At 38.6% G+C, this 11,841-nt stretch overlaps 1 protein-coding gene across 1 annotated transcript; it reads right to left on the reverse strand.

The window, feature by feature from the left end:
• Nucleotides 1-1,704: 1,704 nt before the first annotated feature.
• LOC135706768 (uncharacterized) lies at nt 1,705-3,403 on the reverse strand. Its single transcript, XM_065228424.1, has 3 exons — nt 3,268-3,403; nt 3,056-3,194; nt 1,705-2,984 (listed from the first exon to the last, which is right to left on the reverse strand). Exons 1-3 carry the CDS (start codon nt 3,282-3,284, stop codon nt 1,710-1,712), a joined length of 1,431 nt encoding a protein of 476 aa, XP_065084496.1. The 5' UTR covers nt 3,285-3,403; the 3' UTR covers nt 1,705-1,709.
• Nucleotides 3,404-11,841: the final 8,438 nt, after the last annotated feature.

The raw sequence follows: 11,841 nt of genomic DNA on the forward strand, positions 1-11,841 counted from the left end.
GCAGCACTGCCCCCAACAATGAATCGGGAGCTCGTGCGAGTGATAGCGGTGAGGTCGTTCTTGAATTTCATCCTTAGTCCGTTGCTGGCAGCACACTGACGAGGGCAGTATACGGCGATGAACCGGACGGTTGGTGATTCCACCTCCACACTAAGATGCCTCGGTGATAAAAGCACAAACGAAGTGACAGACGGAGCGGCTCGAAAACTTTGGTGACTAACCTGCTATTGCAATTTTTCAGTGTACCACATGGCAACACCACTACTACTGGATTGTACCACATGGCAACACTACTATTAGATTGAACTAGCATTTTCACCAAATGTACTAGAATGTTTTGGTTCTATCTCATTCACTCTACTCAAAACTGCAATGCATAAAAAAATGACAAAATGATACGCACTCTTTGCACACTGTCAAATAATCATTGTACACAAAATCAACTTTGTTCAAATCAAAACAAAAAAACTAACCCATCTGGTGGATGATGGCGCAAGCTTCCAAGAAAATTCTATTACAGTGAACCACATTATTTTAATGGATTTCTTCGCCAGTTAGTCGTCTGTAACTTCGTTTGTGATAAAAGTGCGGATATGCGGCAGCGTGCAGAACTTGATTCCTTCTGGAGTCGATACGATCAAGCCGGATAATGTGGTGATCAGGCAGCCAAAAACTGTCACCGGATTTAAGATGGGTCTCTGTTAGGAGGCCCACGTCGATACTATGCTTACGAAGAAGTCAGCAAGCTCGAGTCTTTTTGCTCTTAAAGAGCATGCGTTCCATGTGACGACAGTTATCGTTTTAGACACCATACTGAATAATAAACTTACCGAGCACTTGGATCTGTTCGGGCTTGCTGCGGCACTGACGAAGAGCGCTGGTCATGTCGACGAAAATCTTCATCAGCTTATCCGCAGAGAAGAGATCGGGATTTACGTTTTGTGCTGATGGTTGTCTCCAGAATCCAGGAGGGGGGGGGGAGCTTTGTCCAGCAGAAGCACCAGACGTTTCTTGACGGGGGCCGGATTTACTTGACCGTGATGCATAGCAGAAAGAGGTGGGAAATTGGCGTATTGTCCTTCTTTCATCCTGGTTGATTTCTTGTGGACGCCTGCTTTCGGATCCGCTTGAAATCTTCGCGTTTGGGGCACTGTTTGTCGGACCCTTGATGAGCGCCATTAAAGTTGGCTTTTCCGTTTCAGACTCGTCGACAACACACACGGAGGAGACATAGTTTTGGGCGCATTTGCCACAGTGCGGCTTGACGAAGCAGTTTCGGGTGCGGTGCCCGAAATTCAGGCAACGCTGACACTGGGTGACCTAGTGAATTCTGCCTTCCATTCCCATTCCGCTGCGTCAGCAAGTGCTGTGATCAAGGTGATTGGTGAGGCAGAAAGAAATAAGTCAAAGGAAAGGCGTATAAGGAAATAAGGCGTATCGATCGATCTCAATGAGCTTTTTTCAGCACATAATCGACATCCTGTTTTATTCAGCATTGTACACTGTTATACAGCATTTATTCAATATGTAAGCTTATTTGTGACTTTGAATTATTTGTTGGGTTCCTAACTTTTTATTCGGGGATATGGCATTCGGGGAAATAGGTATTCGAGGAAATGGCGTTCGGGGAAACGACATCCGGGGAAATGTAGCACAATCCCCACTTTACGCTACAGGCTTTCTCTATCATTCCTGCAAAACCCATCAATTTAACCTAACGTACCTTTATTGATACCATTTTCGTTCGGTTTTCCATAGATCTGAGAGTGCATACAGGTCCTAAAGTCCTCCAGACACTGCTTGCATTGAAACCGATGGATTGCTCGGTTGTGCAACTGCAGATCCTCGTTACACGAGTAATTCAGCTTACACACGTGACAGTAAAATACATCTTCGTAATCGTCGATCTTGTGCACGTCCAACATGTGCTTCTTGAGGAAATGCTTTGTCTTGTACGTCAACGGGCAGTAGTGACAACGGATTCTATTGTCTTCAGTTTCCTCCTTCTTCACAACATGTTTGCGGATTATCTGCTCTACCGTTTCTTCCTTCTTCAGAACATGTTTTATTTTAGCCTGATCATCAGCCTTGACGACGGCCGCCTTAGTTTCATTCATTGCAGCTGGCGCAGTTCGTTTAACCGTTATCTGAGGATTCAGCTTAGCCAGTATTCCTACCTTACAGGTTTGCAGGTGCTTCTCAAAGTTGGCCTCATGGATGAAGCTACTGCTGCAATGCGTGCACTTGTACAGAGTGACATGTTGAGTCGTTTGTGGTGGAGGTTTCGAACTACCCACTGGTGATGTTGATGGTGTCTTCGGAGAACCAGTCTTGGTTGGCGAGGAGACCGGGTGATCGTTTCGCTCATGAATGATCAGATTCTCACGACTACGGAAGACTGCTCGGCACTGCGAGCATTTCACAATTGAAAAACCATGCCCAGTTGCCAGTTTAGTTCGTTTCTCCGAATGTTCCGAATTGAGTACTGTCCCTTGTGGTCGTTTCACAACAGCTACCTTCTTGTTCAGAACATTGATATGAGGGAGCTCTGCAGGAGATTTCTTCGTATCTTCATTCTTACTCTTGCTGGCACTACTAACGGCAACCGGTAGCGAGCGTACCGATGAAAGTTTTTCCTCTTTCACAACGACATTTCTAAGTTCGCCATCTAAATGATAGACATCCACTTCCTTAACGGTTTCCTTCGCTGGCTTAGGCTCAGGAACCTTAGGGATGTCACATTTTGAATCTTCATATTCATCCAACTCCTGCTTAATCTCTGTCAGCTGAGAGCCGTCAATCAATTCAATCAGCACAGTTTCCTCCTCCGTTTGTGGGAAATCCATTTCGTCTCCGTGCATCTTACGGTAGGCTTTCACTGCGTTATGATTACGAACCACCATGCGACGGAATTCGTGGAAGTCGCTGAACCTATCCATACATTCATGACAAACTGCACTCGGGTAGTCTTCCACGTTGTTGAACTGGAAAGTTGATAAAAGTTTACAGACTTAAATCATTTAAATTCAAACATAGTGTAGGATTGAACCCGTACTGTTATTCTCGTGTAATGGAACAACTTCTGCAATAGTTCCTTCTCTGGCTGGCGGATGGTTTGCGCCGATTCGAGCACCTTTAGTACATTTACCTGAGTCAGGCAAAGTCTGCAGTACCTGAGTGGATTTCGCCCGGGGCTGAAATGAAACGATTGAACTCTTGCGGTGATTTTTTGGATAAAACGGCTATTTAAGTGATAATTCAACTTACATATCTATGTTAGCCATTGATGGGGAATAATTAGCAAACTTTCACAGAGTTTTCTTGATGCACCCTTTTTTAGAAATAGAACAAACAGTAAAACACTCCGTGGCGTCTTTTTCATTTACGCGAGGAAATGAATGAAAAATGCCATTGATTGACCAGATCGCTTGTTTTGAGAGCTGGTTTCGTCAGCGACCAGCAGAGCACCGAAAGCTCTCCACATCAGCCAAGGTACCAACCGTAGAAAGCTTTTGATCAGATGCTTCACTGACACAGCAAAAAAAAATGCTATCAACTTCTTACTAAAAAACACTCAAAAATACGAATTCGATGTGATAGGCTGTTTTTCATTATATATAGATACTATTGATTCTACACGCTAACTTGAAAGTACTCATTAATGAGTAAAAAAAGACCCAATTTGAAGAAAAGTGGCTTAACTCATTAATGATTAAACAATTTTACCCATTAATGAGTATCTGTTACCCATTAATGATTAACAATTACTCATTAATGGGTAACAGATACTCATTAATGGGTAAAAAATTCACTCATTTAATGAGTTAAGCCACTTTTCTTCAAAATGGGTCTTTTTCAACCATTAATGAGTACTTTCAAGTTAGCGTGTATTGGCGAATCCGAGGGGTTTCTATCAAGCTGGTAAGGTGATTGGTAATCAAAAATTATCGCAAATTATCTAAATAATTAGTGAATTTTGAATTACTCAGTAAAAATAATTTGATAATTTAAAATAAAAAAAATTATTTGAATAATTCCATAAATATTTCAACTCTGGAATTATAATATTTGTTTATTATTTAATGTAAATTTAATGATTTACGTTGCTTCAGGTATAATTTATCATTAAATTAGTGGAAATCGAATTAAGATATTAAAAAAAATAAAACTCTGAAAAAAAAATTAGGGGCCACATTATGCAACCAAATAAAGCGAATTTTTCATATTAGGGGCGATCCATTTATTATGTCACGCTAAATTGAGGAAAAATTAAGCCCCCTCCCCTATTTCGTTACATTTTTCCTATACCTAATGCATTGCTTGTTACAAAATCATAAACCTCCCCCCTCGCCTCCCCTTCCCCTTTCCATCACCCCTTAGCGGTTTTTCAATGAAACTTTTTTTAACTCAGTTAGAAATATGAGTTTAATTAACATGATTGCAGTTTTGTTTTTTGCTGTGCAGCTCATTTTTATTAATCGAGCTTGGATTTCATCGCATTTCTCTAACAATTCGACAGTGAGCATGCATAAGGGCCTATACGAGATGATCGATGCTCTTCGTCGATTTTCTCTTTTGTTAATAACTCACTAGATTTAACGTCTTGGAGGCGAACCAGCCCCAGGCTGAAAGCCTCCCTAATAAAGATAAATTAATTAATTAATTAGATTTAACGTTTCTCGGTGCGTTTGCTGTTCCTTTTGATAGCCAATACAACCTGTTACTACTCTGCATTGAACAAGTTCTAGAAAATTGTTTCGCTTAGCTTTAGCAATGCAAAGAGAAAGTCGATGAAGAGAATCGATCATCGCGTATTCGCCCTTATGCATGCTCACTGTCGAATTGAGTTCTCCAAGCAGGATCTCACGAACACTACACTATTAATATAATTTTACATACACTAGCGTATACTGTCATGTTTACGGTAAGAATCAAACATCCATTTATGAGTAAAAGTGAACCCATTGTCAATAAAAGTGGCACTACTACCACAGACAAACAGACGTAACTCTTTGAAAAACTTGTTCTTGAAAACATAGTATCTCAAAACATATAACCTCAGTAACGACATCTATCTGGCTTCTCGCGGAAAACAAGCTTGCTCGCTAACTCTTAAACAATATTGCATAAAATTTCTATAGAATATATAGAAACGTCAAAGTGATCCGATGCCAGCGCTGCGCGAGTAGTTCGCGGAACTGATAATATTCAAATCAACCGTTAAATGCATGAACGAAGATACACAATGAAGAGTTACGTCTGTTTGTCTGTGCTACTACCATAGAGGTAACTCTAAGACTAGAAGGTCCCGAAATAACGTGCTCAACTTTTTGGCTCAGCTCTGGTACTCTCTTCGGTCCCAAGCTAATCGATTCACCCCTCGAAACATAGGAAAAACCAATAACCCCTCATTTTATCTGTCAAACTTTCATAGCGAATCAAAACAAACATTGCGTAGTACTAGAATTTCGACTAGAATAGGGTACGTTAATCGTTTGCTTGGGACCAATAGGCTACTAAAGTGGTGAGCCAATTTAAAATCGTTAGTTTCGTATTGATTGTTGCTACTACTTAATATAATTTTAGTCTACGATTTGATTGATTGACGAATAAATAAATAAATAAATAAATAAATATATAATGAGTAATTTATTATGTCAATTCAGTAGTAACTGTTTGCTACTGTTAGCAGAAACTCATTGGTGTTAAAATAATTTACTCATTAATGAGTAAAGCCACTTTTATTAAAAACGTGTTTGACTGTTATCGTGCAAGCGTAGGGTTTGTTTTCGTTTTGTTGCTTATTTTTACTTTAGAATGACAGCAAACAAAAAATTTCTCACCGCTAACAAAAAATTTCATTTCACTAACACACGCAAATCTTACCAGTGCGAGCCCGAGTATGAACCCGCCTGGAGAGAACTATTCCATCTTTGGAAACATTGTTACACTGATAAATTGGACTATTCCCATTTTGCTTGAAATTTAATCAATTTGGCATTACACTCAGTTTAATTCTCAGTTTAATTTCACGGAGAACAAATTATAGCAGACGCAATTATTTTTCCGGTCAAAATAACTATATTATTCAATTGTTTTAGAGATAACCCGAAACTATAGTTTATTTGACTATATATAGAGGGCAACAACTATAGTTTATAGTTGGCTCCTCGATTGGTTCAACTATATTTTTCAGTAGATGAACAAACGTCAAACTTCAAAATACAACTATGCTTTAGTTGATTCAAGAAAACTATTGTTAGATGAGCAAAATTTTACAATGTTTATTAAACGAACTGCTCTTCATTATCGACATATTAAGGAAGTTTTTTTTTTGCTTCTTCATCGATCTCAAAAACACAACTGCAAAATCATAAAAAAGGTGATCAAGAACATTCAACTAAGATTTGAACCGTGTTCATCTGCGTGAGAGCCAGCTATCTTATCGCCTGCTCTACGCATCACAAGTTAAAAGTAAGTGGATTTATGATGATCTTTTGAAACCAAATTATACAATTAAATTACATTTGACGGTTGTTATAATTGATCAAAGTTATAGTTGAAGTGAGTATAAGGTGAACAGTTGAATCTATTAGGTAGATATGATTGAGTTGACGGTCAAATTAATGTTGGAATATCTATAGGTTTCTTTCAAACAACAATATTTTTCCATGTGAAAGTAACTATAAGGATTGTTATCTTAACTTAACGAATTTGTTCTCCGTGTTACCTCTATGGTTTAATCCAGGAGGTAAGTCACTCTACCACCTTGTGTCTGTGCTTATTGTGTTTCATGTGTGTTGTTGGGTGTCGGAAGGTGTTTCTGGGTGTTTCTTCATCAACCGAAAAAATAAATTTATTGGCAACCATTGAGTATATGGACCATTGACCTTCCTGACGTTTATATCACGCACACTTGAGTAATCTCATTTTCAAGTGCGAAGTTTGTTATTCTCACTTTCGCTCCAGCCTAAAAGATTGGTTTGTTTTGTCATCCTCACTTTTAAACCATCAATACTTGCGCATATAGAATTGACAAATCCATGTTTCAATTGAGAAATCCAACTTAAACTCCTGCGCGCCTGGTGGCAGGAATAAGCACTAACCGACGGTGATAAGTCGGTGACAGCCCTTGAAAATTTCATTGATTGTTTGCAAAATTGTTTAATTTCAATGTAATTTCATGCAAATTTCTTGTCAGCATGGATGAACCTTGTACAAAATGCATAAAATTATTTTGTAATGCATTGTTCCTAAATAAAAAGCTACTTCAAGACAGTTAAATTACAGAAAACATGTTAAGGTTTGAAAACATCTGCCGATTAAACAGCAGACAAAGTTGGCCGACTAAATCCATCGACGAAAAACTATTAAATAGGCCGATTGCTCGGTGTAGCACCAGACGAAAAACGATTTAATCTGCTGATTAATACACCGACTGAAATAAATTTTTAAGTGGCAATAGATTTAGTCGGTGGACGAATCGGGTGATCTGGATGATGTTTGTTTATTTGGAAAATATTTTCGAAACAAAGCACGATAAAATTCAGAATTATATACCATTATTACGAGTACTACTTTTTTGCTCGGATCATTTTTTGTCTCCCACAGAAACTCGCTAGAATAAATACAAAATAATAGTTTTTTGGTTGAAATTTCAAAAATGTATTCAGTTTGACACATTATTTCGGACTTATCACCGCTGCGATTGCAGCGCCACGGTGGCCGATTGAAACTTGGATTTGTCAATCGACCACCGTGACGCTCCAATCGCAGCGGTGATAAGTCCGAAATAATGTGTCAAAAATTTTCTATTTATTCTAGTGAGTTTCTGTGGAAGTCAAAACATGATCCGAGCAAAAAAGTAGTACTCGTAATAATGGTATATAATGCTGAACTTTATCGTTCTTTGTTTCGAAAATATCTTCCAAATAAACAAACATCATCCAAATCACCCGATTCGTCCACCGACTAAATCTATTGCCACTTAAAAATTTATTTCAGTCGGTGTATTAATCAGCAGATTAAATCGTTTTTCGTCTGGTGCTACACCGAGCAATCGGCCTATTTAGTTGTTTTTCGTCGATGGATTTAGTCGGCCAACTTTGTCTGCTGTTTAATCGGCAGATGATTTCAAACCTTAACATGTTTTCTGTAATTTAACTGTCTTGAAGTAGCTTTTTATTTAGGAACAATGCATTACAAAATAATTTTATGCATTTTGTACAAGGTTCATCCATGCTGACAAGAAATTTTCATGAAATTACATTGAAATTAAATAATTTTGCAAACAATCAATGAAATTTTCAAGGGCTGTCACAGACTTATCACCGTCGGTTAGTGCTTATTCCTGCCACCAGACGCGCAGGAGTTTAAGTTGGATTTCTCAATAATATAACGCTGAAAATGACAGCTTCCCCTCCAAATCCACTGATGCTTTTTAATGAAAAAGCACAACCATGCAGCCAGCGGGAGGATTTTTTGGAGCTAATTCGACCGCAGCCGATGGGCTTTTGGAGTGTTTTCTGAAAAGGTTTGCCAGGTATATCACGGGCATTGGCCCTCTCGCTGCAGGACGAAGACGAATGGACACGTGCCACCCGGGAAGAAAGATCAAACAATGGGTGCAATCCTACCCGCAATAGAATCCAGTTGGTGGCAATAGTTTCAACTCTAAGGGCAAAATTTGCAATCAATTTGTGGGCCGTGCTTGGGCTACTGCTGGTTAGAATCTGAATAGAATTGCCAATTAGAAACTGTTCCGTTCCGTATGTTTTGGTTTTTTGCAGGAAATATTTTTTAGCAACTGTTCCTCCTTATACCCCGTACAGACTATAGCTTATATCATGTAATATAGGCTGTCTTGCAATGAGCACTCGTACATCTAGTTTTCACTGGAAATCCTTTGTATGAGTGCTCATTACAAGACAGTCTATATTACATGATATAAGCCATAGTCTATCCGGGGTATAAGCCATAGTCTGTACGGGGTATTACCATAGAGGTAACTCTAAGACCAGAAGGTCCCGAAGAAACATCTCCATAAAAAATCCTCCCGATTTTCCCTTTGACTAAATCGGTTCACGTCGGTAAGATCGACCGACTATGAAACCGACTTATTTATAAATTGTTGCATCGACTCTTATGGGACTGCTTAAGGGGAGGTTGCCGACGCGTCAGCACACTGAATCGGTAGTCGAAAACATAGGAAATCAGTCAACCAGAAGCGACCAAATCGAACGATTAGTAGGATGACAGAGTTGTAGCAGGGATTCTATGAAACCAGACGAAATATACTGGTTGATCAGTTTATTAAATTGTTTCTACGATACAAACAGATTAAGTCGATAAATAAATCAGCATACGAAATTGATGAAACCAAATGAAATAGAATGGTTAATCGGTTCATTCAGTTGTTTGCATGATGGAAAAGATTAAGTCAACTGTTAAATCGGCTTATGAAATTGATGAAACCAGATGAAATACACTAATTAATCGGTTAATTAAATTGGATTCTATAGGGGTGTTGGGGTAATTGCATATTCGTAATCTGCATTACAAATGGAATCGAAATTCAAAATTTCATCAATTTTGAAGCACTGGAACTACTTTAAATAAGTGTGATTACATTAGCAAAAATCACCATCTTAGCGTTCCTCGATGGTACTTCATATGGGAACGAGCTGTCAGTTTGTTAGTTTTGTGTCAAACAGTGAAGTGATCTTTTTGCTTCAATCAATATTAAAAATTGAGATGGAATTAGATGGGATCGGAAAAAATATCGTTGTTCTCAGAGAACATAATTATTACGCCAAGTAGTCCACATTCTTGCCATTGTAAGATTTAAAAAAAAAAGACAAAACCATTAATTCCAACTTACCAGGTTGTAATGACATTTCATAATAAAGTTGCATTCACTTAGCCTAACTGCCACTATTTAATAATCACTAGCTAAATCGACATCGTCTGTACATTAATATGTACACTAAAATAAACACCGATTAAAAAACATACAATTGCCGGATTTTACAATAGATAAAATCTATGGCTGTCGGTCCCGGCAGTATTCGATTTAATACATTAACGAATAAGTTGACAAAAATAACTAGTGTACTAATCCCGACGTTGTCGGTTTATTAATAGGCCTTTTTTGTAAACAACCGATTTCGCCGGTCGACAGTGAAATTCCCCATCTGTCAAATTTTTTATGGGGATGTTCAACTTTTTGGCTCAGCTCTGGTACTTTCTTCGGTCCCAAGCTAATCGATGCACCCCTCGAAACATAGGAAAATCCACGAACCCCTCATTTTACCTGTCAAACTTTCATAGCGAATCAAAACAAACATAGTGTAGTACTAGAATTTCGACTAGAATGGGGCACTTTAATCGATTTGCTTGGGACCAATAGGCTAGTCAAGTAGTGAGCCAATTTTAAATCGTTAGTTGCCATCGGTTGGTATTACCATAGAGGTAACTCTAAGACCACTGGGTCCCGAAGAAAATCATTATTATTTTTGGCTCACTCAGTACCAGAACAACGGTCCCAAGCAGTCCCAAGCATTTCACTCACCCCTGCATGTTCTGCATGAATCCACACACCCCTGATGTTATCTGTCAAACTTTCATAGCGAATCAAAACAAACATAGTGTAGTAATAGAATTTCAACTAGAATAGGGTACGTTAATCGTTTGCTTGGGACCAATAGGCTACTAAAGTGGTGAGCCAATTTAAAATCGTTAGTTTCGTATTGATTGTTGGTATTACGCTGCTGCTTTCGTGGATCCTAACCGGGATCGTATTTTTTTTTTCTTCGGATTGGAGGTTTTCCAGATCCAGAATGTTGCTCTTAACCGGAAGGACGGTACGACAGTTTTTTCTGGATTTTGTTTCTTCAAAACAACAAAATAACAATCGAATGTAAACATTCTTTGCATTGGTGCCAGAATTGATTAAAACATTTGCTTATCATGGGTGTTTGTGGGTGTTTGAATTGTGTTTCTGTGGGTGTTAGCACAAAGTGGTAAAGTGACTTACCCCCTGTGCGTACATCAATACGCAATACTGATTCGAAAATGCGTTAATGATCTGCCCCTCGGGTATAATCAAATAATGAGCCAAATTAAAATCGTTTGTTTCGCATTGATTGCGAGGGGGACGACTCTATCTACGATGCAGAAAATATTGTGCTTTGCTGTGACTAGCTGCGTGTACGCTGAGTAGATAGAAAGAAGATATTTCACGATTTTGAAGATTTCCTGCAAAAAGATGATGCGCGATGCAAGTAGATGCGAGAAATGAAAGAAGATTTTTCGAAGATTTATTCGCTAGTGTGAGATTTTATGAGCATCTAGAATTGAGATTTAGATGTGTCACCCCCTCGATTGATTGTTGGTAAACTTGTATTGCTATCTATTTTTTTTTCACACATAATCTGGCTGCCAATCCATTCAAATCAATGTTACCAATATGTTACATGTGTTACAATATAAAAAGCTCCATAAAGGGCCACCCACATTAGATTCGTTTTCGTTGCGTTGACGTAAATTTGACAGTTTGACAATAGATTTAGCTGTCACTTTGCCGCAACGCGTCCGATCCGGATCAAATGTGCGTGGGCCTTAAGAGAACCGGATTAGCGGGGGATACTGTAACGGCAAATTACTATAAGTTTAATAATATCAATATCTAATGACAATATTTACTAAACAGTTATTTTCAGTGTATGTTCTACTATATCGACAGGCAAATAAAACGTCTGAAATAGACGTTTCAAAATTTTAAAAAAGCTCCGAATGTTTGCACTTTTTTTTTACGCAATCGCCGAGGGCCGACCAAGCGAG

The sequence above is a fragment of the Ochlerotatus camptorhynchus genome, unplaced genomic scaffold (genome assembly GCF_037179485.1).
Source record: "Ochlerotatus camptorhynchus isolate MF236.1 unplaced genomic scaffold, CSIRO-AGI_Acam_v1.1 ptg000290l, whole genome shotgun sequence".
Taxonomy (NCBI): domain Eukaryota; kingdom Metazoa; phylum Arthropoda; class Insecta; order Diptera; family Culicidae; genus Ochlerotatus; species Ochlerotatus camptorhynchus.

What these genes read in the sequence shown, in the direction of transcription:
- LOC135706768 (XM_065228424.1), bottom strand. An exon ending in TCCATTACACGAGAATAACA is followed by an intron (nt 2,985 to 3,055) that starts GTACGGGTTCAA and finishes TCAACTTTCCAG; the next exon opens with TTCAACAACGTGGAAGACTA.